Source organism: Chelonoidis abingdonii, chromosome 23 (assembly GCF_003597395.2).
Source record: "Chelonoidis abingdonii isolate Lonesome George chromosome 23, CheloAbing_2.0, whole genome shotgun sequence".
Classification (NCBI taxonomy): domain Eukaryota; kingdom Metazoa; phylum Chordata; order Testudines; family Testudinidae; genus Chelonoidis; species Chelonoidis abingdonii.
Window position 1 is genome coordinate 15,047,867 of NC_133791.1, and position 27,723 is coordinate 15,075,589.

General features: G+C 49.4%; 2 protein-coding genes across 4 annotated transcripts in view; one reads left to right on the plus strand and one right to left on the minus strand.

Moving 5' to 3' along the window:
- TMCO4 (transmembrane and coiled-coil domains 4) overlaps positions 1–3,806 on the plus strand; it is an 84,499-nt gene extending 80,693 nt beyond the window's left edge. For 2 of the 3 annotated variants that reach the window (XM_032779542.2, XM_032779543.2), the window contains one exon: positions 1,977–3,806. In XM_032779542.2, the coding sequence (XP_032635433.1) occupies positions 1,977–2,132 (156 nt within the window). In that variant the 3' untranslated portion in view covers positions 2,133–3,806. The remainder of the gene's footprint in view (positions 1–1,976) is intronic. The other variant, XM_032779544.2, reaches the window with a different exon arrangement.
- A 5,059-nt stretch (positions 3,807–8,865) lies between these two features.
- Positions 8,866–27,514, minus strand: HTR6 (5-hydroxytryptamine receptor 6). The gene is made up of 3 exons (XM_032779532.2): positions 26,154–27,514; positions 10,825–10,983; positions 8,866–9,897 (listed from the first exon to the last, which is right to left on the minus strand). Exons 1-3 carry the CDS (start codon positions 26,877–26,879, stop codon positions 9,472–9,474), a joined length of 1,311 nt encoding a protein of 436 aa, XP_032635423.1. The 5' UTR covers positions 26,880–27,514; the 3' UTR covers positions 8,866–9,471.
- Positions 27,515–27,723: the final 209 nt, after the last annotated feature.

Consider the following 27,723-nt stretch of genomic DNA (forward strand, 5'->3'; position numbering starts at 1 on the left):
AAGAGTTGTCTCACTGAGCAGTCTTGTCCAACTAGAGGAAATGTAACAGCTGTCTTTAAAGGGAGCACATCTTGGGATGGAAATGGAGCCAAAAAGGAGACTTTAAACATTTTATTTTCCAGTTAATCCAGTACCTGTTTCTCTCCACTTAATCCTCCTCTCAACTAACGTCCTTTATTTCACTGCCTTCTAAACCCCTATACTGATGAATAAAGGATTCATACTTTTTCTGAGAACAATGTGCACATCTGAACAGTCAAGCCATTAGGCCTTTGGTGGTTATTTTAATTAAAGTACTAATCTGTTCAAAATATAACAAGCCTGTTGCGCCATCTGGGCTGATTAAAGTTGCATAGTGAATTATTAATATGCTGATTAAATCCTTCAATTCACTCCAAGTTCTAGGTGCATCCAAATGTTACCACTCAAAGGCTGCTTTATACAAATGGCTAGGTTTGAATTTTGACTTCACATGAAATAATTCTGGACTGGTTTAGTAACTGGAGACTCTATTCACTTTGCCAGTAATTGGGCCAGATCTTTGATTCCGACTAAATCCCCTTTGCAGCACTTAAAAGTGTCCTAAGGATGCAGCTGGGGATCTCCCCATCCTAAGGGAATTCCCCACTGGCTGTATCCCCTGCAACCCTGCATAGACTTAGCTGGTCGGACATTATTCTAGTGGAGTAAATATCTTCGAAAAATGAAAATTAAGTATTAGACACATTTATTCAAATAACAAGGCTGTTAGTGTTCATGCATCAGGGTGTTGCTGATTACCAGCTGGGATAAGGAAGGAACTTCTATCATGATGCATTATGAGCCAGCTGTTGGAGAGAGGATTGGCTGCAGATGCTAAGGACCCGTAGGATTAAAAATCATACACCTTTAGTCTCTGCTAAAATCTCTACTGCCAGCTGAACTGGAGGCCATGAAAGCAGTGATGACTCAGGCTAATGGCGTTTTCATCTCAGTGGAGAAACCCACTGGTAATTCCAGTCTGTTTCTCTTCTGCTGGCAGATGATTCTGCACATTTGGCTGAGTAAAATAGAAAAGGATATTTAAAGATAAGTATTTTCTATTGAGGATCTTAGCTGCACTATTTCAAAAGCCTCCCTCACTCAGCAGACGCTGCACTTTGGAGTGAAAAGGCAGCTGGCTGCCATCAGACTGGCGGGTTAGGATCCTTAATGTTCACTTGTTCCTTTTAAACTGATTATACTTAAACATAATTATTATAATTAAACAGAGGGAAATCTGGCTGTTTTTTCTCTCTCTTGCTTGCACTGATTTAGGGAGGAGTCCAATATGCCTCTCAGAAGGTAGTTATCTTGTAATTACATGTGATTACAATGTAAGAGATAGCCCTGCCTGATATATACTCCAAACACAGTCTTATCTCAGTATGTTCTTAAGGCTAGAACAGTGTTTCAGTAGTGTCTTCTCTCAGGTTCCATTCAACAACCTTAAAACTCTTAATACATCTTAATTCTCACTACACACCTCTTATGTAGACACAATTATCTGCATTTTACGGGTGGAGAAACTAAGGCACAGAGAGGTGAGGACTTGCCCACAGCAAATCAGTGGCAGAGCCAGAAACAGAACCCAGACCTCAAACTCTAACCACTACAGCATACGTCCTTTCTTAGCCTGACAACACACAAAACTTTTTCTTAAAAGCTAGAGGTGTCCAAGCCTTTAAACACGCAGCATAAGTAATGCTCATGGAGCAAAGGTGATGAAGAGTGTGGAGTGATGCAGGAATGGAGCAGCCAATGGGAATCTGCATGTGGCTGGGGTAGTGGGTAGTCTTGGGGAACTGAATTTTTCAGACATATTTCTCCCTGTCTTTCAAAGCTGAGGCTGAATCTCCCTGCAGCTGCTGGCCCCCATGTGCAGAGCTCTGCTGATCTGGCTTAGTTGGGCGTTAATGGGACTTTTCATACTCACAGGACTATGTTGTTTTTTGCAGGTCAATGGCCACCTGGACTACATGAAGCAAATGGACACTATCCTGAAGGCTGTGGGCATTAAAACCAAGGAGTGTCGTCTGGAGGAGAAGGGGAATCCCAGCCTTTTCTCCAACCAGGGTCAGAAAAGTCAACCACCAGCCGGCAGTGAGAGTTAGGAAGAGGAAAGCACCTTGGGAGATGATAAATCCAACAGCTGTGATCACTGGTCCTGGCAGCCTGTACCCAGCGAAGGACTGCAGCCTAGTGACAGGAACTCGGATCTTGCACACCCTGAGGTTTCTGAATTTCCATGCTCTTTGGATGCCAGCAGAGACCAGAACCCAGCCAAACTGGAAAAACCTTTACCGGCCAACCCTCTGCCCTGCCCTGATTCTGCTGCTCATGTCCTGGGAGGAACCTTCCTTCCCTGCCCGGGCTGTTCAGACACAAATGACCTCAAAAAGCTGGCAGTACACCAAGGTCTGGACTGAATCCCTGCCTCAGAATGAATTACTGGCTCTTCCTTTGGTCGCTGCCTCATGGCCACAGCAAGTGATTTGTCCAGCACTCCAGTGCAGAAGGGCATCTACCAAACCCCTCCGCTCAAAACAGCACTGGTGCCATTGGCCAGTTCTAGGGGCAGTGACTACAGAACAATCAATCATCCCAGGGGAATCCCAGGACTTGTGGAGCTATAGGACCCTCCAGAAAATGGATGTGACAAACCGATTGTTAGCAAAAGTAATAACATCCATAGCTGCTGTGCTGTTGCATTAGAGAGGCACTAGACCCATCGAATAACCCAGAGTTGTCTGTCTTGACAGGAAACAAATCAGGGATCCTTTTGAGTGTGTTATGGTGGGAGGATGTTCTGCTAGGATTAAAACGTCTCTCACATGACTCTACAACCCTGCGAGCTGCCCAGCGGACGGGTAGGATGCCATGGTCACTGCTCCCTCCTGTTTTCCCATCACTTCATGCTACATAATGGGACATGCCAGCAGCTAGTGCTTATAGCTGGTGTGGAAAGGCCCAACTGCCGCCAATGCAGGCACGTGGTCTGCCAGGCTGCTTTGATCTAACAGGGGAGCAGCAATCTGCTTTCCAGAGGGGAATATTGATTGCTGTGACAGACGGGGCTGAAATCTCACAGCCGTTCCTGCAGCCTTTCGGGTTGGTTCTGTTTCCTCCCCTCCTACCCATGAAAAATTCATGACTTAGTGGGAGCTTGAGATGACATCGGCTCTCTCCCTTGTCCCTCTAGTTTCTTCTGCCCTAGGAGTGGCTCATGGCTGGCTGGTGGGACTGTTGTGTCAGTGGTGAGCCCCCCCACTCCTCCTCTGCCCTTAGTGCTTTTGTGTACAAACTGGCACAGAGACTGACAGACCAATGTACTGGCCACGTCACTGATGCTGCATAGAGATGCTTTAACAAGGTGCTGTCGCCCTACACTGGAGCCCTGCATGTGGAACAGAACCCCAAAGAGAACACTTCAGCTGCTGCTTTCAGGGCCACGTGGAAACTGGCATACAGGGTAGGAGTGTTACTGGATCAAAACCTTCCGAGCTGCTGCCGATGGGTTCTCCCATGTGCAGAGGAAAGGACCCGGGGCAGATGCTTAGCTGCTGTAAATCAGCATAGTGCCCCTCAGTTCAGTGATGGATATACACCAGCTGAGGCACTGGCCTTTATTCGGTGGGGAAGAACTGTCACCTTTATAAGAAAATGCTGCTGTAACTTGTGAGTCTTAGGGAACCAGGTGACTTGATGGGCATTGAGAGTATCTTGGAGACCAGGAACCCCCTGTTTGGTATTCTCACTAGGAAATTAAAAGGTTTAATGTGCTTTGCGTCGTTGGGGTTTTTGTTGTTTTTTTTTTTTTTAATGTGGCCAGGAGTTTTACATGTACAGTTGGCTTGATTCGCGTCTGTCCATCTCAGATCTTTTTAACCAGCCTTTCATATGGAGGCAATAGAGGGAGCAAACCCAGGTTCATTAATCATGACTCTGCTAATGGCTGGTTGAGACGTTGCACAAGACATTTTGCGAAGTCCCTGCCTCAGTTTCCCCATATGAGCATATCCCTGGTGGGGATTGGGACAGTTTGTTTTGCGCTCCCTGAATGAAAGGTGCTAGAGAAGAACAAAGTCTGATTCTCGTGATTTTACCATTGAGTTGGCATCACCAGCTTGAACTGTGCAGTTTCTGCCTAAGCTCTGAAGGGCAGTAACCATACTCCACTTTCATTGCATGGCCCTCCTGCAGCTCCTTTCCACATAAACAAGGGAATGTGTATTTGCAATTTCCAAAATGCCACAGACACAGCCACTCCTGTACCTGCTCAAGGAGACCATTTGTGGGCTTTCACTCCACTTCCCAAAATCATAGGTCGGGGGAATAATGCACCACGGGCTGCACCAGGCCCAGGCATTGAAAGCCATCTGGGACGGAGAGGTCTGTGTTCCCTAGAGAAAGGGGATCACCTCCCAGCTTATAGAGGACAGCCTGCTCCTTAGAGAGCCCAGGCACTGGCTTTGGAAAGATTTTCTTGAGGTCGTGTTGGACGTTCATTGTGAACTCAGCTTTGAGGTCACCAAGGAGCTCAGCGTGTCCTAACTCTTAGGTTCTCAGCCTTCATGCCCTCTTTGGCCGCAGGAGCAGTTCTTCATCTTGGCTGCAGGTTAGAGGTCGGAGCAAGGATTCCAGCTAAGTTACTGTCCCTGTGCAGGAGCTCCAAAAGGGCCATGCTCCAGCGTGATCCCGTGTCTGATCTGGCTCTCAGCTACAGTTCCTCCTTGGGGCTTGCAGAAGATGCATGCTGCTGCAGCTCAACCATGCCTTTGTAGGCTGGGGTATACTTGCCCCTCTGCTGCTGGCTGGTGCAGTAGAATTCAGTCCAGTGGGCTGTCAAAGACTTACACCCTATGCTAATTACAGCTTCAAAGTTTTATGTTTAAAACAATACAAGTTGGTAAAATCTTGCTCCAAATGGAGGCTTAGTAGGAAACTAAGCCTGTTTGGGGGGTGGGAAGTAGGAGCATAGGCTGGTGCTGCTGCTGTTGACACATACACAGTCTTCGCTCTATGGACAGGCATCACGTCAATACTAATACCATAGCATATCTTTTGTTCCAGCGTTTTTTACAAACCTTATGCACCAATCACTTCTCCCACCATTGAAGCACTGCAACCATTTCACAGGGCATGAGAATAAAACTAAACCTTGTATCCAAAGTGCTGGGGCAGTTGTAGGTAGGAAAGTTGCAATTGCCCATCTCAAAGTTCAGCCAGGACACCAGCTCTACCGTTACCCCTAGCATATTTCGTGCTGCACCGTGACTCAGGCCTAACATCACAAGGTACAGTGAGCAGCAGCGGCGCCAAAATGCAGAGCAGATTTGACTTTTTCCCCCTTAAAAGAGTTTCCCCCTGATTTTTTCATAACACAAATGCCCATTATAATGAATCCCTTCCCTCCAACAGCATCCAGAATGACGACAACACCACAGCGCCGTCACTTCATCTGAGTCTCTCAAAACACTTTACAAAAGTGGAGGGATCATTCTTATCCCCCACCTTACAAGTGAGGAAACTCAGGCAGAGAGCAGTTACTGGTCTGGTTTTCAGCAATGCAATGCCTACTGCCTTCACTGGCAGTTATGGGTGCTCATGGCATCTTTCACTATGCCTGTGGGCCCTCCCTCCTTCCCCACCCCATGGGCATGCTGGCAGCTGGGCATTGCTGGAGCGGAGTGGCACTTTACCCCCACGTGCTTTCTCCGCCCACCCTCCCTCCCTGACATGAAGCTGTTATAGCTTTCCTACTCAGATCTGAACCTTAGAGTTCAGAAAATAAGATGCTAGCATGAAACCTCCAAGCTTAATTACCAGCTTAGATCTGATATCGCTGCCACCAGACAGGAATTTCAGTGCCTGCCTCACTCTGGTCTCCCCAAAACCTTCCCTGGGGGACCCCAAGACTCAGATGCCCTGAGTCTCACAACAAAGGGAAATAACCCACTCCCCGTCTCCCTCTTTACCTCCTCCCAGTCTTCCCCTCCCTGGGTTACCCTGGAAGATTACTGTACTTAAACTCCTGGAATTACAAAACAGAGAGGAAAATTCACCTTTCCCCCTCCTTCTTGTCCCTCCTACCAATTCCCTGGTGAGCTGCAGGCTCAATCCCCCCTGAGCCTCCACTAGGAAAAACTCCAACAGGTCTTAAAAAGAAAGCTTTCTATAAAAAGAAAGAAAAAGACATAAAAATGGTCTCTGTATCAAGAAGACAATATACAGGGTCAATTGCTTAAAAGAAAACATGAATAAACAGCCTTATTCAAAAAGAAATACAATTTAAAACATTCCAGCAACTACACACATGTAAATACAAAAACAATATAAAAATCTATATTGTCTTATACCTATACTTACAACTGGGAAACAGAAGATTAGAAAGCCTGAAGATAGAGAGATCCTCTCTCAGAGCCGAGAGAGCACTAGAACAGAACAAAGAACACACACCCAAAAACTTCCCTCCCTGAGCTTTGAAAAATCCGGTTTCCTGATTGGTCCTCTGGTCAGGTGTTTGGTTCCCTTTGTTAACCCTTTACAGGTAAAAGAAACATTAACCCTTAGCTATCTGTTTATGACAGAAGCCCACACGGGGGGGTTTCAAAGAGGAAGACTCAAGAGAAGCAGCCAGGGGTTTCCCCACACAAGGAGAACTGGCTGATAACCCCGTCTCTTTAGTACAGGTTTAATGCACCATCTTTTAAAAGCTATTGTAATTAAAGTTGTCAGTGGGCAGGGCATAAGCATAGTGATTCTACTTGAAAGTGGGGGGGTCCCTCCCTTAGGGGTCCCTCCCTTAGACTGAACAAATCAAGCCCTTGAGTACAAGACCATGAGTTCTGCACAGCTGAGAGGGCAGCTGGGATTTCTGATCACAGCAGCACCATGAGACTTCCCCAGCACGCGGTAACCCTGCTGCTCTCTGGCCAGTGGTGGGAGTTCTTGCCTCAGTAACAGCTTCTAAAAGCACAGTGGCCGGTGTCACCTGCTGTGGTTCACTTCCCATCAGCCTCTGCAGTGGGATTGTAAAGCAAAAAAAAAATAAAATCATTATTTCTGAAGCTAGTTACCAGTGACCCTTTTCCTCTTTGTGGCTGAAACGCACCATATAATGAGTCTCTCAGCATCCTGATGTTCTGCTCAGACACCCACTGCGCTGATGATTTCTCAAGGAAACAGTGGCATGAAAAGACTTGAGGGATTCCTCACACCATCAGTGCTGGTACTCTGAGAGAGAGAGAGAGAGAGAATGTGTGTGTGTGAGTGTGAGTGTGTGAGTGTGATGGGGGGGGGCAACGTGGGACTTTTTAGCACCTGCTTAGGAGCAGCGAACACTGGATGATAGTCATGCAACTAGCAGGGAGTGGCCCTTCAAACTAAAAGAATCACACCAGCCCTGTGAAGGGGAGATGCCGGGACACGCTTACTTCCAGTGCTTCATGGACAATAGCCCCGGTTTGTAGGACTAAGACCTTGGTTGTAATCACTCATTACCCACCATCGCCCATTCAACTGCACATGTTCCAACCCATGCTAGGGGCTGGCTTTGGGTGAGCATGAGGCTTGGACCTGCTCATGATCGAGCTCAGGATCGCGAATGTGCAACAAGGGCGTCAGGTGCTAGGGCAGAGAAGAGAGACTGAGAATTAGAAGTAGGGCCGTTCTTATCTCTTATCAACTTCTCTTGTCAGATAATGCTATGCCCTCCTCACTGTAGCATCTGAGCATTTGAGTGTTGATGTTCTCCTGCTAACAAATTGCTCGGGGTCCAGTGGCGATGGCCAGCAGTGGCTGCCTTTGGCTGTTCTGGACCCCTCTGCCTTCAGCGCCTGGTAGGTTTTGTTCTTCGAGTGATTGCTCATATCCATTCCAGTTAGGTGTGCGTGCGCTGCGTGCACGTTCATTGGAAGATTTTTACCCTAGCAACACTCAGTAGGTCGGCTGGGCGCCCCCTGGAGTGGCGCTGCCTTGGCGCCGGATATATACCCCTGCCGACCCAACCACTCCTCAGTTCCTTCTTACCGGCTGTGTCAGTCGTTGGAACAGTGGAGCTCGGCTTAGCTGATCTCCACCTCCCTAGCTTCTCGCCGTTGGCAACTTACTTGCTGCTATACCTGTCCTGGAAGACAGTTTTCCTCGTACCCATTACATCGGCCAGACGAGTCTCTGAGCTTCGGGCGCTCACAGTGGACCCACCGTATACTGTGTTTCACAAGGACAAGGTGCAGTTGTGACCACGCCCAGCGTTCCTCCCTAAAGTGGTATCGGTCTTCCATACCAATCAGGACATTTTCCTTCTAGTCTTCTTCCCGAAGCCGCACTCATCACGACGGGAACCACAGTTGCACTCCCTAGGTGTCCGTAGGGTGCTCGCATTTTATATCGAATGGATGAAGCCCTTTCGTAAATCGCCCCAACTCTTCGTTGCAGTGGCGGACCGAATGAAGGGCCTACCTGTCTCCTCCCAGAGGATCTCCTCTTGGGTGACGGTGTGCATACGCACGTGCTATGACATGGTTCATGTTCCCTCGAGCCATCTCACTGCACATTCTACCAGGGCTCAGTCTTCATCGGCTGCCTTCCTGGCCCATGTTCCAATCCAGGATATATGTTGCGCAGCTACCTGGTCCTCCGTCCACACCTTTGCTTCGCATTATGCTCTGGTTCAACAGTCTAGAGATGATGCAGCCTTTGGCTCAGCTGTTTTGCATTCTGCCACATCTCACTCCGACCCCACCGCCTAGGTAAGGCTTGGGAATCACATAACTGGAATGGATATGAGCAAAACATCTCAAATAACAACAGTTACAAAGGTGAGTAACCATCTTTTTCTCGCTCTCTGGCTTTAATTTTACTATGTGTTGCTTTTTAATCCAATTTTAAAATTCCACATTATAGGCGAGCAGAGGAGGAAATGTCGTCGCTGTTTTCTCAGGGACCATAAAACACTTAAAACCCGGGCAGATCACGCATGGGTCAGGCTGTAAAAGTGCCTGTGCTGCTTTCGAGATTACAAAGCAGGAGGGGGAAGTGAAACAGTGAGAAAACAAGTAGAGAAGAAGGAAAGCGACACCAGGCAGGTAAACTTGGCGATAGCGTTTGGCTTCATCATATTGAAACAATCCCAACCTGTAACCACTGGAAAATGGTCAGTGATTTCTATACAAAGAAGAGACATGTATTCTCTCCCCACCCACGATTAGGGAGACAGCGAACTTTGGGATCAGTTTCTATGTATAGGGGGAGTGTACTGTGGAATAGCAATGCTTCACTTTGGCTCAGAAGGCTTGTACATGTACACACACACCTTCGTTGGCTTCCCCATCCAGGGTATCGCTATATTCCGGCAGGAACCACTAAGGTGTCTGTGCATAGCCTAAGCTTGTGGGGGGAACCAAGAGTAGGTCCCTCCTAACCTCACCTCCCCGCATTGGGACAGCATAGTCAGTCCATGGGCGTGTTCAGCTGGTTGATCTGCAGCTCTTGGTTCGTGTGTTCTAAGTCAAAGAGGTTGACTGAGTCGGCAGCCGTGGCTGGGATGGACTCCAGGTGGGGGTCTTTGCAGGCAGGCAGCAAGATGTGCTCGTTCACCTGGATGACTGAGTCAACTGAGTCCGTCTCACCCTGCAGCGTGAGGACGTTCTTGAGGGACATCCCCAGCCGGGGCCCACTGTTGGAGTTCCGCATGGACAGGGAAATGGCGCTAGGTCTGCCTTCCCAAGAGCGCTGGCAGCAGGGCAGGTACTTAGCCATGGCTCTTTTGAAGTCCCTCATGAAGAGGGGGTAGATGATGGGGTTCATGGTGCTGTTGCAGTACCCAAGCCAGGTGAGGACGTCAAAGAAGCCGGCATGGATGCAGTCACACACTGCCTGGGAGGGAGACAGAGCACAGATTAGAACAGGCCGTGCCTCCTGATCTCTCCCAGCATCATCTGCAATGGCATGGCAACACCTTGCTGCTATGGCTCACTTCCCACTCAGCTCTCCACAATGTAGGTCGGAGGCAAAGCCTGGCCTTTTCCCTGTTCTCCAAGGAGGCAGGTCCCCATGGGGGTTAAGAGAAAAGGAACTGCATGCAATATACACTGCCAGGTCCTGGGGCAGATCCCATCTGACTCAAGGGTTGGGGCAGGCAACTAAAGAAACTGCTCAGCGAATGAAGACAGGGCCATTGTGGACAAGGAAGGGAGACAAGGGGTCCAAACTCCATTTCCAGAGGGAGCTGGGTTTGGCTACAGGTGCAATGGTGACATTGTACCCCAGACAGGTTAGATTTCAGCAGTTGGCTGCCTGTAGTGCACCGTCTCCTGGTTGATGTATGCAGCAGCACAGATTAGCAACGAGCTCTGATCATGCATGCGCCCAGCAGCAAGGTGTTGACATAGAGGCAGCTGTGCGGCTGGGAGCTGGTAGGCAGGAAAGCGATTTCCAAGGGGGGCTGGGCTTGGTAAACTAACTTTTAGGAAGGACCATGAATAAAATCTCCGCATTCCTCGCTTCCTAAATCTTGGCCCTAACTCATTGTCATTGATACGGGGCTGGGTGTTTTTACAAATATAAAAAAATGACAGTCCTCGCCCCAAAGAGATTACTGTCTAAAAGTCCATCTGGGCAGGCCAGGGAAGGGCCAGAAGGAGGGGAGCTCCCTACCATGCAAGGCAGACGATGCCATACCATAGCCATTGAGCTAATGGCTGTCAAATGCGCCAGTGACCCACTCTCCTCGGGGGCCTGCCCGGGGCTGGGAGTGGGTTTGATGTACAAGGGCATCTCTGGCTCCTTCTGCCCAGGACTTACTTGTGCCATATTAGCTACAAAGAATGGAAGCCAGGCCACGAAGAACATTCCAAGCAGGAGGCCCAGGGTCAGGCTGGCCTTCAGCGCCTTTTTGCTGTGTTTATTGGCAAATTTCCTGTTCTCGCCCATGGCCACAGCTTGGCTCTGAGCTCCGGGGACCTGCGAAGGACAAGAAACCATGTGACAAAAGGGGGCTGGCGAAAGAACACAGGCCAGACGGGAGGAGCCTCTGCCTTACATATCGAGGACCTGCCGATCCAGCAGAGGTTGGGCGTACTGTTCACTTGTACTGCGGTCACACCTCCAGGCCCCCGGTCAGCCACTGGGGCCCCATTGTGCTAGGCACCGTACAGACATAGAACAAAGTGAGGGCCTGTCCCACAGCGGTATAAAAGGCTCCTGTGCTCCTAGGCACTTGTACAAAGCTAAGGACCATGATGATAAACTCTAGCACCAGGTAAGGAGCCAAGCAGTGTTTCAACGCGTGCCAGCCAGGCTCTGTCGGAGCAGTTGAGGAAGCGTAGGGGGAAAGCTGAGGGCACGTCTCAGGTACTGCAGTGAGCAGCACGGTACGAGAACCGGCATAGCACAGAATGCTGGGCTCCAGCAATTCCCAGCCAGCAGGCCAGCCTCTGGGGAGCCGTTACAAGCTGGCTAATCTAAGCGCAGCCCTGCAGCTACTGTCATCCACACTACGAATGGATCAGGGATTGGCTGTGCACAAAGGCGACTTAAAGCTCCCTTTGTGCTGCAGAGCTTGTGTCCTGCTCCAGCACTGGCCTAACTTAACAACGTTGGCGTCAGCAGCCTTGGAGTGGGGGGAAGTGACCGCACTGGATGGTTTGGCGTTGGCTAGATCTCCATCGCTTAGCCACAGCGGCATTTATTACATGCCTGTTAGCGTCTTCCTGTAAACCAGCACCAACGACCAGTGTTAAGTCCTTCCTTCGCTCTCCTTTCCACTGCCTTCAGCGCACATGCACCCCCTCAGACGAGCATCAAACTTCCTCCATTGGGGCCCACGCCCCCAGTCCCTGCAGCTAGCGGAGACAATTCTGACCAGCCCAATGGGGTAGCATTTTACACCCACTACGCCCAGCTGTAGATGATGCCATAAGGAGAGGGGGAAATCAAGCTCTAAATGGTTTTCTGGCATAAGTGCTGCCTCTGTGAGTGCACCCGGCCTCAAGCACCCACCAAAAACAATAGGGGGTGCTCAGCACCCACAAGCCATAGTCATAGGCAGTGCATGACCTTGCATTTGGGGAGGCTGAGCGGGAGCGCGGGAAGCTCCCTAGCAGTATCGGGGGGCACCAGTGCCCAGACTGTGGCCCTGCCCCTGCTCGGCCTCCCCCCACCGGCCCCCCTCATCGCGCCCCTGGCTTGTGAGCGTCCCCTGATGCTTTCACCCTCCAACCCATCTGCTGTTCCCACTAAGGGTTCCTCCCTGCCCACTCCCATTCCGCCTCCTCTGCACTACATTGCTTGTCCACCCCCTGTCCCTCCCCAAGCGCCAGCACCACTAAGATCTCAACAATGTGGCCACATATTCAATAAACTAGAATATGAAGGAAGTGATACAAATATACTCTAAAATAGCTCCCTGACACCCCCAAAACTAAAACTTCACCATAATCATCTCCAAAATCGCTCCAGCAAAAAACAAATGGTAGCACCTGTCTGCTGGATCTCTCTCTCTCTCTCTCTCACCACACACACACACCACATCCACCCACCCCTCTTGAGCAAACCAAAGCAAGTCATCTTCTGCCACCCGTCCCCTGTGTGCGCCAGACAGCTAATGTCCTAGCAACGGGCCTCGCTGCACCATTGCACTGCACCTTGTGTGATCATATTACACCAGGGCAAAGTGAATGCAAAACCCCTGATTACTGGCAGGCACCTAGCCCCGGGGTAAATGGCTCGCTGTATGACGCACAGGGCAGCAAGGACCAGGGCCCTATCTGTCCAACTCCAAGTGTTCCTTGATCCCTCCAACAGATCAACAGAGCCAGATCACAGAGCCAACGTGTACCCAGAAGCCTCCAACTGCAGAAAAACCGAAGAAGACCAAACAGGACTCCACTGGCCATCACATACAGCCCCCAACTAAACCCTCCAACGCATCTCAGGGATCTACAACCCATCCTGGACAATGATCCACACTTTCACAGGCCTTGGTGGCAGGCCAATCCTCACCCACAGAAACCTGCCAACCTGACAACGAATTCTCACAGCAACTGCACACCACACCATAGTAACTCCAGCTAGGAACAACCCATGCAACAACCCCCGATTGCAACTCTGCCCACTATCTACACCAGGACGACACATCACAGGACCTAACCAATCAGCACACCATCACCAGTCATTCACCTGCACATCCACCAATGTAATATACGCCATATATATGCCAGCGATGCCCTCTGCTATGTACATCGGCCAAACTGGACAGTCTCTCTGATGGAAAAGGATAAATGACACAAATCAGACATTAGATGGGCATATGAACAAAACCTGTAAGAGAGCACTTCAACCTCTCTGGCACATAATAGCAGACGTAAGGTGGCCATCCTGCACCAAATCTTCAGGGCAGACTTCAAAGAGAAACTGCTGAGCTTCAGTTCATCTGCAAATTTGACACCAGCAGCTCAGGATTGAACAAAGACTGTGAATGGCTTGCCAACTACAGAACCAGTTTCTCCTCTCTTGGTTTCAACCTCAGCTGCTAGAACAGGGCCTCATCCTCCCTGGACTGAACTAACCTCGTTATCTCTAGCTTGCTTGCTAGCATATATATACCTGCCCCTGGAAATTTACACTATATGCCTCTGACGAAGTGGGTATTCAGCCACGAAAGCGCATGCTTCAAAAACGTCTGTTAGTCTATAAGGTGCCACAGGATTCTCTGCTGCTTTTATTGATCCCTCCACTACCCCTCTCTGCCTACCTGTAACCACGGGCCCAAGGAGCACTGTGCTAGCCTAGTGACAAACTGGCTAATCTCTAATGCAATCATACCCCTCGTCAGGTGTTTGAAAGGCAAGCAGTTCAACGTGACACCAAGCAAATGGGATTTGTCCCCTGTGACTGCCATTCCCTTCATGCAAGAAGGAGGGACTCGGTTATCCCCGCTCCTCCTTCCACACTCTGCCAGCTTTCCTGGAGCCTTGTTTATTCCCCTCGCTTTGGCCTGCCCAAAATGAATCACTGCACCTGATGCCAATCTCACGCTGCCGTAAAAAGCGAGAAACTGCCCTGCAATCACTAGCTTTACCTCAGAGACAGGGGCCTGGACTCCGTGCCACCAGTGCAAAGTGCAAGCTGCAGCCGGCTGGGGCTTGTCATTTGCACTAAGGATGCAGGAGTAGTACAGAGCCAGCAGACAGGCCTAGCCTCGGGCACAGCCAGGAAGAAAGCAGGGCTGCCTGATGGGCACCTGTATTCCTGTGACCCTTGACGGCTGGAGAGGCCCTTTGCAGCTGGTATCATTTGGAACAGCAATGAGGTGCCGATACACTGCACCATGGACAAATGTGGCATCTCCACCAGCTTTGGGTGGAGAAGCACAAACAGATTCTTTACACTCCTCCTCCCCCTGCAGCCCCAGCTGTGGACAGGGCTTACTGGGCTCAGCTAGGGCCCCAGAGAGGAAGGGAAACTGGTCGAGGTTGTAGATCTCGTTACAAAGTGATGCTCAGAAGCAAAGCAGCCTCCTGGAGTGGATTGTAAATGTCAGTGTTAGAAGCCAGCTGAGAATAATATGCCTGAGTGAAGAAAACAAGCAGCAACAGCTCCGTTTTATACTGATTCTCTTGCTGGGCTTGCAAGTTCTTTCAACGTTAGACAAGTGCAAACGCTGGGCTAAAAGGGAAGCTTTTCAGGTCTTCACCCTTTAAACACCAGCGTGGCTGGATACGCTAACAGCTGACAAGGGCTAGAAAGAAAACACCTTGACAAAGACATACGTCACTTTAGCTCACCATCAGTGGGTTGTCTGTGCCAGATACACATGGGCCTTGAGCCATAGATCAGTTAGTAGGGGGAAGCCAAGGAAATCCTCAATAACTTTCCCAGCCAGCGGATGGATGTCCCAGCACTACACTCCCTGGGCCAGAGCCACCTGCACAGTAGCTGTACTTCTAAGTAGCTCTACTGATTTAGCCCATCTGGGGATGTGGCCTTGTGAAGCATTATCAGTGGCAAAAATTATGGCAGCCTGCTTACGATCACTGTTTGCAGCCTGGCACCATTGGTGGGCCTCGCTGTCCCACGAACACAGCACGGCTTGCACTTGCAAGTCAGCTGCCTTTTCCGGCAGCTCACTTGTTCCACAGCTGCTCCCAGCCGCTCAGAGAGAAGGAACTGGTAACTTGGTGGAGGGAAGGCGCATATCCCCTTTTATGAGCCAGCAGCACATTCCCCGGTATGGTGGTGCCATAAGGAAACTGTTGTCCTGGTCCGTGACTGGAGAACATGTGACTAGGGCACAGTGAGCTGTGGGACAAATCCAGTGACACCCTTCTCTGGCCCTCATCCTGCACGATGCTGAGGTGCTAATTGATCTCAACAGCCATTGACTTCATTGGGAGTTGAGGGTCTCAGCACTTTGTGGAACTGAGCCCTCGTCACAGATGGTTCCAGACACAGTGGAATCAGTAGCAGTGTTAGAATGTGTGAATAACTCTTCACATACTAAACAGAGCACCCATGGGAGGTGGGTGGGTGTTATGACCCCATTTTACATCTGGGGAAACTGAGGCACAAAGGCTTTGCTCCTCAAAGGCATTTAGCCACCTAACTCCCATTGAAATGGCCGTGAGTTCGGTCCCGAAATACCTTTGAGGCTCTGGGTCAAAGAGATTAAGTGAATTACCTGAGTTCACACAGGGTCCGGTCAGGCTTAGTGCATGCTCAGCACAAACTGTGAATGAAAGTACCGATGAGCTGCATAGTGCAGGGCGCACACAAACTACATGAACTGAGGTGTATTGCATTGAATTCCCAGGGGATTTATGGTGCAATCAACCTTTGGGTGCCAAGTGTGAAAGGAACCACCATGACCCTTCACTGACAGCCCAGACCTGCCCTACAGGGGGGGTGCTGTGGTTAAAAAAAAGCCACTGTGGAAAGAAAAATGACTGCTTACTGAACCATAATGGTCCAATTATTCAGAGATTTTTGTATTATTGCAGCAATCCAAATGCATCCAGCTACTGAAGATCGAGTGACGATAAAGCCTAGTCTCAGGGTGCATATCCAGCTATTGATTAGCACAGCAGCTTAATTACATTTTTCAAAGACAGGGCTCAAGTGTTTCAATCTATAAGGCTCACAGCCAGCTCTATCTTCTATCCATTCCTGCAATCTCAAATTAAATTATCCTGGCTCAATTAAATAAGTTGCAGCTTGCTGATCTGCCCCCCCACCCCGGAACAGAAGAGATTTAAAGCATAACACCCTGATGGCACTCTGCTTTGCATGTTTTTTTTACCTATCATCCCATTTAAATTCATTCAGTGGTGGAGACAAATGTACTATTAGAGATGTAACAAGACTCTTTGTTATATATCAGCTACTCTCATTCCTTGTATAGCATGATCAGGAAAGCTTAATTTTCACTCCATTGGCTTAACTGGGAGCAGGATGTTTATGTTCTAAGGCCCTGATTCACCAACACGTGAGCACATGCTGAACTTGAGCACTCACTTAAGTCCCATTGACTTCAAAGATTTAAGCAGGGGCTTTAAAAGTGGTTGGCTGAAATGAGGCCTAATACAGCTTGTAAAGTCCTTGCTGTCCAGGGTGCTGAAAGTCCTCCTTTTTTATCAAGGAGGGACACTGTTTTACAGCCCGAAGTCCATCAGTGTGAATACGGATGTTAGTTAAAAGAAACCTGCTGGGTCAGATCCTCAGCAGTGGATCTCACCTAGAATGTTTAAATGCATTTTTGGCAAAATCTGATCTCTCAAAAAAGGCTTTTCAAAATTGCTTCCAGTATTTTGTCTATTTATTCTCTGCTTCTTCCACCTATTAAAATACTTTAGGACTTACCCACAAGTGAGTTGGCTGGGTCAGAGACTCCCAGCTCTTTATGTGAAAGAAAAAGAACAGCAAGCTAAATGAAGGTATTTAAAAGCAATTAAGTTTGTCTTTTCGCTGTAGGATACTAGGTCAATAGAGACTAGGGAATTAAAGCTGTTACATTTAGTAACAAATAATTTTCTCCTGAAGAAATATATATTATATGCAAAATCTTTCATGTGTAAAAACACATCTAGCAGTGCAACCAGTGATTTTTTGAAAAAGGAGTCTATGTTGTATCTTGCTTAATATTGTAGCCTATATAATAAAATCAGAAGAAGCGTATTCAAAATAATGTAGTGTGGAAGAATTTCAAATTCTGTACCAGTTAGAACTAGTTTCTTCCCATATGTATGCAGCATCTGATCCACATATACATATATAAACCCACACACATAATTAGAAAGATTTGTGATTGGAAAAAGAGATAAATTAGCTTGCATATTGCATATGTGATGGCTAAGGCTAAGATTTTGTCATGGATATTATTAGTAAAAGTCACGGAAAGATCATGGGAAAAAAAGAAAAATTCATGGAAGCCATAGGACCTGTCTGTGACTATTACTAAAAATATCTGTGACAAAATGGGGATCTGTGGGTCCCACACCACCTCAAGAGGGACAGCTGCGCAGGGGCTAGGAGTTGCCTGCAGCAGCTGGGGGGACCACAGGGTACCCCTGCCACTTGCAAATCCAGGAGCTGCAGCGGCCAGGAGCTTGGGGGTTCCCCACCACCCAGAGTGTCTGGGAGCTGTGGGGTGCCCCCCACCCCACTCGCTGGGGATGGGAGCTGCAGGATACCCGTGCCACCCACAGTTCTGGGGGCCGATGGTGGCCAGAAGCTCAGGGGTTCCCCTGCCATCGGCAACTCGAGGGACCACACCATCCATGGCAATTGGGAGCTCAGGGGTTCTGACAGGTAGCTCAGGGGTTCCCCCGTCATGACCAGGATTTGCAGGGTTCCCCACCACCCACAGCAGTCGGGAGCTGTGGGGTACCCTGCCACCTGTGGCAGCTTGGAGCTCTGGAGGCCACCAGAGGCAGTGGGAGTAACCTGCAGCTCCCTGCCCCCATGGGCAGCGGGGGACCCTGCAGATCCTGACCACCTCAGGCTGAAGTCACGGAAGTTGCTGGATGTCATAGAGTCCATGACATCCGCGACCTCTGTGACTAAGTCGTAGCCTTAGTGATGGCAATAGCCAGATGACAAATTGTGGAACCAAGTCATAAATTGCATTTATCGCCTACTACTGACAATTTTCACCTGCCCATTAGCCTTCTGTATTTCTATTCAGACTGCTTCTAACTTTCCACATCCTGAATAGCTTAAAACAGCTACCCTTTTGGTGGAGGTGGGGAGAGCCTGATATGTAAAGCTATACAGATGGTCCTATCCCCACAAATATTGCTGTGGGCTGAGTTGATAAATGGACACTATTCAGCATTGGCTCAGCAATGGATTTAAAGTCCAATGTTTCATGACACATCAGGGCTAGGGATCAGTGATTTATAGCACTGGAGACGAATTGGCAATCCTCCATTACTGGGCCATGTTTTCCTCTCACACCAGTGTAAATTGCAAGTAATTCTATTGGCTTTGGTGGAATTTCATTAGTATAAATCAAGAATGACTCAGAGGAGAATCTTGGGCCATCACATAGGACATAAGGCCCATATTTTAAAGGGGCTTAGATGTTGCTCTGATCAGCATTGCAACATCTAACTGATTTAGGAGCTTAAGTCTCATTTTCAAAAGAGAGAGAGGCACTTAGACTCCTAAGTCCCATTACTTGAAACTTCAGTGCCCAAATGCCTAAGTCATTTTGAAGAGGAGACCCAGGCTCCTAATTTGGTTAGACTTTGCATCACTGAGTAGAATCACACTTAAATACTCATGTCCTTGTACACTTGTCCTGTCAGTAATTCATTCTCCCTGTGAGTGCTGCTTTCATCTCGCTACGCCTCCTGAATCAATACAGTTGTACTTATTAGTTCATTGATTAAATGCTCTTTTTTTAAGCAAGTTGGCAAATTAAAATACACTTGCCTGGAACATTAGTAACTGTCATGACAGCTGAAAGTGACAGAGCGGGGAGATTTCTCTGGCATTGTTTTTTAAGTGCAGCGGGCGAGACTGTATTAGTCATCTCAGCCTTCCGTTCCCTTCACCAAGCTGGTGAATGTATGGCTGGCCAATTCCTAGTTACAACTATTATTGAACTCATCACTGAGGTTAATCAAATTTCCTGTTGCAGACAAATAGAAGCTGAAGGGGCTGCACTAAAGGCTTGCTGCAGAAATCTGGGGGTTTGGGGTGTAATTTTCTCCCTTCTTTTCTAATCCTACCACTCATCCAGCTATCACAGGGCAGAACTGATGCATGCCTACATGGCCAGTGCATGGGCTTAGCTGAGACTTAAGTGATGCGTAGGCCTTACACTGCCCCTCGGCACAGGAGAGAAACAAGGTAGGTGAGGGAATGGGTTTATTGGACAAACTTCTGTTCATGGCAGGGACAAGCTTTCGGGCTGCACTGGAGTCAGTGAAACTCTACAGTGAAAGCTCTTGCCAAGAAAGTTTATTTCTCGCGAATCCCCACCCCACCACGGTCCTGCAAAGCTCAGCACACAACCATGGGAACGTGCTCTTAAAAGAAGCCACAAAATGGTGTCAGCTGCTTTGAAGCTGCTGTCAATCCATATACTTTGCCCCACTCACCCCTTTCCCCAATCATAATCAGCACTGACACACCCCCACACCTATCAATTTGAGGGGAACGGGAAATTATTCCTTTTCTGAGAGTGACATCAAGCTCTGCAATTCTTAATAATGGGCATGACAGCTTCTCCTCCTCCGTACAGTTATTTTGGTGACTGCTGTTACCGTCTCCACAACTCAAAGAGCGAGAAGCAGGGAGAGCGAGATACTGAGCCTCTTTTTCTCCAGCAAAAGTCCTGGGCTTTCATAAAGGCCAGACTGTGAAATCCCATCATGATCTAGATTGCCAGATGCCTGTGAGAACCAAAGTACCATATGCCAAGCAGGGGACTGGATGAGAGAGGGGGTCAGGACCACTGCAGGAGAGAAATAACTTCTGCTGATTTTAAGGAGATGGCACCTGAATTCTATTCCCAGGAAGTCACTGAACTGCCCCGTGCCTCAGTTTCCCCATCTATAAAATGGGGGTAAATAATATTTAACGCACATCCCAGGGGTGCTGGGAGGCATAATTAATCGAGTTCTATGAGATTCTAGAAGGAAGGGTGCTCTAGGTGTGCAAAATGTTGTCCCAAGGTGCCTGGAGAGAGGATGGAGAGAGATTTGGGGGGGAAACTGGAAGGACCTAGACACTTTACATTAAACTACACTCTAAGTTTTCTCCTCCCTGAAAGAAACCTTGTCATTTCTGGGCGTCACTGGACAGACATCTCTCAGCCATCATGTACTTTGATCCCCTTGAAGGCAATAGATTAAAGAACACACTCATCTGAGAGAACCAAAACATACTGCCAAGAGCGTTAAACCAAGAAAAGCCTAAAATCATCAACCCTTGAACTCTGAACTCATCCAATATGCGAAGTTATTTTTACCAAGAAGAATCATCTATTTTTAAATGCTCCAGGTCATTTTCCTCCTCCTTTTCTTTGCTAGCATCTCAATCGTTCAGAAATTAATCTTGGTGTTCTTCAGATCTCTAGACATAAATATCCTATGACTGAATCTAAGAGCTTGAACCTCTGGGAATTGGCTTTCCCACACATACTCTTCACTTAGAAAAGGATTTTTTCCATAGACATGAAAGCAATCTGTATGCAAAGCGGATCGCCACTTACTCAGTGCAAAGCCAGAGTAACGCCAGTGGAGTTCCCAAGTATAAAACTGATCTGCGTGGGACAGCAGACCCCTTGCGCTGTTCCCTGGGGAGAAAAACTTTTAAACTAACAAAATAAAATCCACTTTTGCCAGTGGCCTGGGATCAGCGCAATCGCCAGCAGGGCTTCCCAGTTATCCCATAGACTAACAAAGAATTTAAACAAACAGTCTGACAGGTGAAACTGTGGATGCAGCTAAATACTATACTCTCCTCAGAGTTCCCAGGGCACAATCAACAGCCCATTGTTCTTCCGGAGTAAATATCAATGGGGAAATAACGAAGAACTACAAACACTCACAGGTCCTGGGTCACCTCATACCTGTTTTGGAGTAAATCAGGTGTAACCGCACTGTAAAACCAGGCCCATGGACTCTGGCTCTGAGTTCCATCAACTGATTTACTCCTGATTTGCACTCTTGCAATCAGCACAGAATCAGGCCCATAAGGCCCAAGCTAGGCAGTTGCCAACTGGCTCCTGTGAGGGTGCAGGCCCCCTACTGATGACAGAACAAGGAGTAACGGTCTCAAGTTCCAGTGGGGGAGGTTTAGGTTGGATATTAAGAAACACTATTTCACTCAGAGAGCGGTGAAGCACTGGAAGGGGTTACCTAGGGAGGTAGTGGAATCTCCTTCCTTAGAGGTTTTTTAAGGTCAGGCTTGACAAAGCCCTGGCTGGGATGATTTAGTTGGGAATTAGTCCTGCTTTGAGCAGGGGATGGGACTAGATACTTCCTGAGGTCCCTTCCAACCCTGATAGTCTATGATACTGAGTGAGTGTACTCAGCCTCTCACAGGATCAGGCCCAGATAATGTAACTCCCTTGCTGTCTCCAGCTCAGCACCGCTGAGTGTGCCAAACGGACTAGACCCCAACCCTGAGATTTTGCCACATGGAATATCCTTATTTACATTGTGCAACTCAGAAAACTTTCCTTCAACTAGCAGGTGCATGTGGCAGAACCTTCTCAGGGTGGATTTTCTGTTTTGAAGGGTTTTAGTAGTCGAAGTATAAACAAACATCTATGAGTCAAATCCTCAGCTGGTGTCACCAGACCATGGACGTCAGTACAGCTGTGCCCATTTAGTCTGGCTGAGAGTCTGTCCTATATGCCAAGACACACACATTGTCGCTTTGTTAAACACTGGGATAGATACCAATCGCGTACCAGCTTTGGTTCTCTCTCATACCACTAGCGTGCCGTGTACACACCATCCCTCTTTTACAAATGGCACTGTCATAGCTTTCCTACTCAGATTTGAACCTTAGAGTTCATAACCTGAGAAGCTAGCATGAACCCCTCTAAGCTTAATTACCAGCTTAGATTTGATATCACTGCCACCAGCCAATTTCCAGGGTTTTGGCTCCCTCTGGTCTCCCCAAAACCTTCCCTGGGGGACCCCAAGACTCAGAGGCTCTGAGTCTTACCACAAAGGGAAATAAACCATTCCCCCCACCTCTCTCCCACCCAGAATTTCCTCTCTGGGCTAACCTGAGAGTTACTGATGCAACCTCTTTACATCACAATACCAAGAAGCATGTCTTCTCTCTTCCACAAAGAGACAAACCCAAAGACAAGGAAACAGAAAAGATTCTATCTCTCTTCCCCCTTAGCTTCTTCCCGCCCTGGGACACTAGGAGAGTTAAACACAGAGAGCAGTTTCCCCCTCCCCCCTGTCTTTCCTTTCTCCCACCAATTTCCTGGTGGGTCAACTAGAAAAAAAAAATCAACAGGTCTTAAAAAGCAAAACTTTTAATAAAAAAAAAGAAGAAAGAATAGAATAACAGTTCTCTGTAATCTAGATGGTAAGATACAGGGTTTTCAACTTATAGAAAATGAATAAACAATAGAAAAGGGATAAACAGCCTTACCCAAAAACAATACAATTTAAAGTACTCATAGCCAAATACACATAAAGACTCCACCAGCCAGATACACAGATGCAAATACAGCAAAACAATTTAAAAGACTATACTTTTGCTACCTTTGTACTTACAACTGGGAAACAGAAGATTAGAAGGACTGGAAATAGACCCTCTCATAGCTGAGAGAGCACAGAACAGACAAAGACCCAAGACCAAGAAAAACCCACAAATTCCCTCCCTTAAGTGTTGAAAAATCCGGTTTCCTGATTGGTCCTCTTGTCAGGTGTTTGGTTCCCTTTGTTAACCCTTTACAGGTAAAAGAAACATTAACCCTTAGCTATCTGTTTATGACAGGCACTTCAAGGGGCGAGCCTCTTACCTCAGCCACAAACGAGGCTCTTCCTCCCTGATGTTGCACCTGACAGAAGGCTCCCGAAGAGGAAGGTTGCTCTTGTGGTGAAGGCACCATGCTGGGATTCAGCGCTGGGTCCTAAGCTCTGCCACAGACCCCGTGTGGGACCTTGGGTAAGTAACCTAATTTCTCTGGGCCTCAGCTGCCCCACTGTAAAATGCGGGTGGTAAATATTCCTTTGTGTTTCTTGTCTGTTTAGATCTTGAGATCTTTGAGGCAGGGTCTGTCTCTCGCTATGGGTATGTACGGCACCCAGCACAATGGGGCATCCAGCTCAGCTGGGGTCTCTACAGGCTCAGCTCCACAAAGGGGCTTAGACATCGCAACGCTGAGGTGCCTAAACCATCACAGGAAAGCCTGAGTGAGGTGCTAGGTTCCCCATGCAATGAATAGCTGCATAGCTAGGCTATGTGCTTCAAGGCTGTGGGGAGAGGTGGGGGACGGAGGGCTGAGTCAGGGCTGTGGGGAGAGGTGGGGGATGGAGGGCTGTGGGGAGAAGTGGGGGACTGAGGGCTGAGCCAGGGCTGTGGGGAGAGGCGGGGGACGGAGGGCTGAGCCAGGGCTGTGGGGAGAGGCGGGGGACGGAGGGCTGAGCCAGGGCTGTGGGGAGAGGTCGGAAGGGGCAGAGATGCTCACCTCAGCTCGGGGATGGAAAAAAAATCCAGAGATTTGAGCGTTCTATCACAAGATCACGAGGGAGGCATCATTTTCCTTAGCAATCACATCTCTGGTGATAAATTCACACAAGTTGGCACGTCTGTCCTAGTTCAGCAGCTCTTTCTGCCCACCCTCCTCCCCCTGTCCCCCATGCACCCCAAGGGACACATGGCAGCCCACCCCCAGCTTCCCCTCACCCTCTCGTAAGCCACCTCAGCTGCCTGTTTGTAGCAAGGCCTCTCCCCTGTTGTTCACGGTGGCTTTGGGAGTCTCTCCTTTGCTGCTTGTGACTTTTCCTCTGCCCCCTCCCGACCCCCAGTTTTACAGTGCCGCTCCATTCCCTCATCGGGGCCGTTTGCCTCACTTCATGCTGCGCCAGCACCCTTCTGACATTAGGGCCAACTTCTCACAGCTCCTCTACCCTCTCCCATTGACCCCCAACTCACTCCTCCCGCCTCGCCCCTCCTGGTCTGATTCGCAGAACTGCCATCCTGTTTGGAGGCTTCCCTTTCTGACACGCGTTCGCCCCCTGAGCCACTGACCCCTACCGAGCCCATGAGCCAGCTGTCCCACTGTGCAGAGCCTGCCCCTGAGCCGTGGCAACATATTGACCCTTTGCCCCTCGTCAGGTGTAATGGAGGAGGTTGTACCTGCCAGATCCAATGCTCAGATATTCATGTGGGTGCATGGGACAAGCCAACACTTAGTACCTCAGCCTGGGACCAATCCTGCAAGGTGCTGAGCTGCTTCTGCCCAGTGTTATGCCCAATCAACACCCACTACAGACAGTGGGAATGGAAGGCACTCAGCACCTTGCTGGATCAGGTTCTGTTCAGCACATTTTTAGCTTAAATGCTTAGTCTAAGCTCCATCGGGGAGTACTTCTGAGTTTGCCAGAGAAACACTGGAGAAGATGAGTCACTGCATCTCACTTGGCCTTCCAGCTTGTTGTTCTGCAGGGCCCTTTGTTGCAAGGGTTAGTGATTCAATAACAAGGAGGGCCCTTGAGTGAAGCCCAGGAACGTACAGGAAAAGACAATGCAAAAGGTATTTGCATAATAATAGTGAGCGATCCTTATAAATGAGCATGCACAGGATAGCCCCCTCTGGAGGTGCAGAAAGGGGAAGTGACTTGCCCCAGGTCACCCAGCCAGTCAGTGGCAAAGCAAGGAACAGAACCCAGGTCTCCCAAATCTGCCCCATATAAATCCATAATGACTGGCAATTCAGCCCTCCCAAGGCTCTAGTGCAGCAGAAGCCCCCGCACATTCCTGGTCCAGCCAAGTTTGTCTAACTGAGTAAGATGGTCCAGGCCAAGCCAGGTTCAGCTAACCTCACCCACTGTTTCTAATCCAGACAAACCCCAACACGCTTTAGAAGAGTGTGTACCCACCGACACGGACCACAAGGAATGCCCCCCGGGGCTATGGGAGCACCTTTCCCCCTTACACTTGCTGCTTCCTCCCTTGGCATCGTGCTGCAAGGCTCCCTGAGCCCAGCCTGTACAGTCTCTTCCCGCTATCTCCCCATTTACTGCCCAGTCATCATCAAACGGTGGCATTCCTCGCTGTGGGGAAGCGGCTACCCAAAGACCTGGAGGCTACTGACCCAGGTCAATGGCACTTTGCTGTAACCTAGGCCCCAGTCCAGCTGCCACTGAAGTCAGCAGGGGACTTCCTCACCACTGGATCAAGCTCCTATTTAACAAGCAATCACAGAAACCACCGGAGAGGAAAGGACGGAGGCAGAGATCTCCTGGGAGGATATTGAATATTAAGCCCCACTGAAGAGCTGTGGGGAAGGGGTGGGGGAATTTCCCTCAGTTTCTCCTCTCCCCAGTTAAACCCCTTCTCAAATGGCTTTAATTAGTCTCCATTCCCCAAACCGCCTCTTAATTCCTCTTGTAAATTATCATCACATCAATGTTAACTTTCCAACCTATAAACAAAGGAACTTTTTCAAGATGGGGGAAGAAGAGAGGGGGAAGAATCCAGCTGATCTTGATAACTGTTTTTCATGACCCTTTGTAATCCTTCCACCTTGCGAGGTCAGGGGGCTGTTGGGGAGGGATTGGAAAGCACCAGGTGGGGCAGGGTGTCAGACCTCAGGCTCCCTCTGCTGTATAAATTGCTTGACTCACTCCCATTCATCCCCCGGCCCTGCTGCAGCTCAGCCCAAGGCTTCAGCATCCCCTGCGACTTTCTCTGCCTGAAAGATTCCACCTCTTCGATGGGTTTAAAAGCCACAGAGCTCAAGCTCCGGCGGTCCCCACCACAGCTGGTTTCATGGGCGGGGTATGATTTTTTTGATAGCCTTCCCAGGAGAGGGCAGGGAGGGTGAAACCCACCAGCTTGGCTGTGGGATCAGCAGGCATGAAGCAACCAGTCCCTTCTGCACGCAACCAGGGCTAATCGCCACCAGCACAGTCAAACCTTGTTACCTGTTGCAGGGGTTCGTCGGAGGTGCTGGCCATGTTGGTGGTGAGCGATGCTACCTGCACAGCTTGCTTCCTGGCGGCCAAGAGGATCCGGCAGTAGGTGAAGGAGATAGCCATAGATGGGAGGAAGAAAGTCAGGCAGGAGGCTATCAGAGCATAGGGTAGACTGACCAGGAGCCTGCATTGGTCCTCTTCCATGTGGGAGGTGCTATTGAGGGGCCTGATCTCAAACTCCAGCTCATGCCACCCCATTTTGATGGGCAGGAAGGAGGCCAGGGCGGCCAAGGTCCAGGTAGCAAAGATGAGCCACACGGCCCTGCAGGAGGTCATCCTGAGCTTGTACTTGAGCGGGGAAATGATGAGCAGGTACCTGTCCAAGCTGATGACGCAGAGGTTGAGGATGGAGGCACTGCAGCACATGACATCGAAGGAGTACCAGATGGAGCAGAATTCGCCCTCCAGCACCCACCGGCCGTACAGCTGGTTCAGCATGGCTGGGGGCATGACCACCACACCCACCATCAGGTCGGACATGAAGAGGGACACCAGGAAGTAGTTGGAGGTGTTGCGCAGGGAGCGCTGCGTGAAGATCAGCAGGATGAGCAGGAAGTTCCCCAGGGTGGTCAGCAGGATGATGAAGCAGAGGAAGGCGGCCACCCAGCTGCTCCCCCCAGCCAGGGACCTCTCCCCAATCACACTGGCATTAGGGCTCCCAAAATCTGCTGCCATTGAGGAGCTGGGGGAGGAGGGGCTGGGTGAGGAGGAGGGCAGCTAGCAATTCCCCTGGGGTGGCTCGGCACAGACCAAAGACCAAGACTAGGTGATCATTGCCATGGGCCAGCTTTTAAAGGAAAGAAGTGTGATCCAGCTCTTGCTTCCTCTGTCCCTCTTTCTCTCTCCCCCTCTTCTCCTCCTCTCTCTTCACTGGCAACCAAGGCAGAATGACACGCTCAGGAGCCGATCAGCAGAAGAAAGGTTCCCCCCACCCCATGGCTCATACTGAGGCATTTCCTAGTAACTGCAAATGCCACTTAGACGCCTGCTTGGCCACCTCTGGGTAGAGGCTGGTGCGGGGAGCAAATGCCCCTGAGTTCCTAGCTCTGCTTCTCTCTCTCTCTCTCCCTCCTCCTTGTCTTACCTGTAGGACTCTTTCTTCTGGAGGCCGCGAGCCTTTTCCTTTCAGCTGCTGTGTGTCCGATCACGGCTGCTGCTGCACACAGAGCAGGCAAGAGGCAGAATAAACCCTGATGCAAGGGAAGCAAGAGGCTCCTACAGAGTCTTGCTTGTGGGAGATAGCTGCAAAGTGCAGGTGTGTGTGAAGGCAGCACAGAGGTGTCGGCCCCTTGGCCAGAGGTGGGTGTGTGCATGAGCATCCTCCTGCCCCCTTAGCATCCTCCTTCCCCCGTACTCTTGCTAAAGGAAACAGGGATCTAGTCTAAATCTTATAGAGTAGCAACTGGAGAGCTTTCTTTTCTGCCCTTAAAGCGACAGCAAACACTATCTCCCCGACACACACACACTCCACCAGCCCTCCCCCTCCACCGAGCGGCATGGGTTAAAAAGGACGATCTAG

Coding starts and splice junctions, on each gene's coding strand:
- HTR6 (XM_032779532.2), bottom strand. CDS start 26,879: ATGGCAGCAGATTTTGGGAGCCCTAATGCCAGTGTGATTGGGGAGAGG. Junction 10,984..26,153: donor CCGACGAACCCCTGCAACAG/GTAACAAGGTTT, acceptor TGTCCTTCGCAG/GTCCCCGGAGCTCAGAGCCA. Junction 9,898..10,824: donor TTGTAGCTAATATGGCACAA/GTAAGTCCTGGG, acceptor TCTCCCTCCCAG/GCAGTGTGTGACTGCATCCA.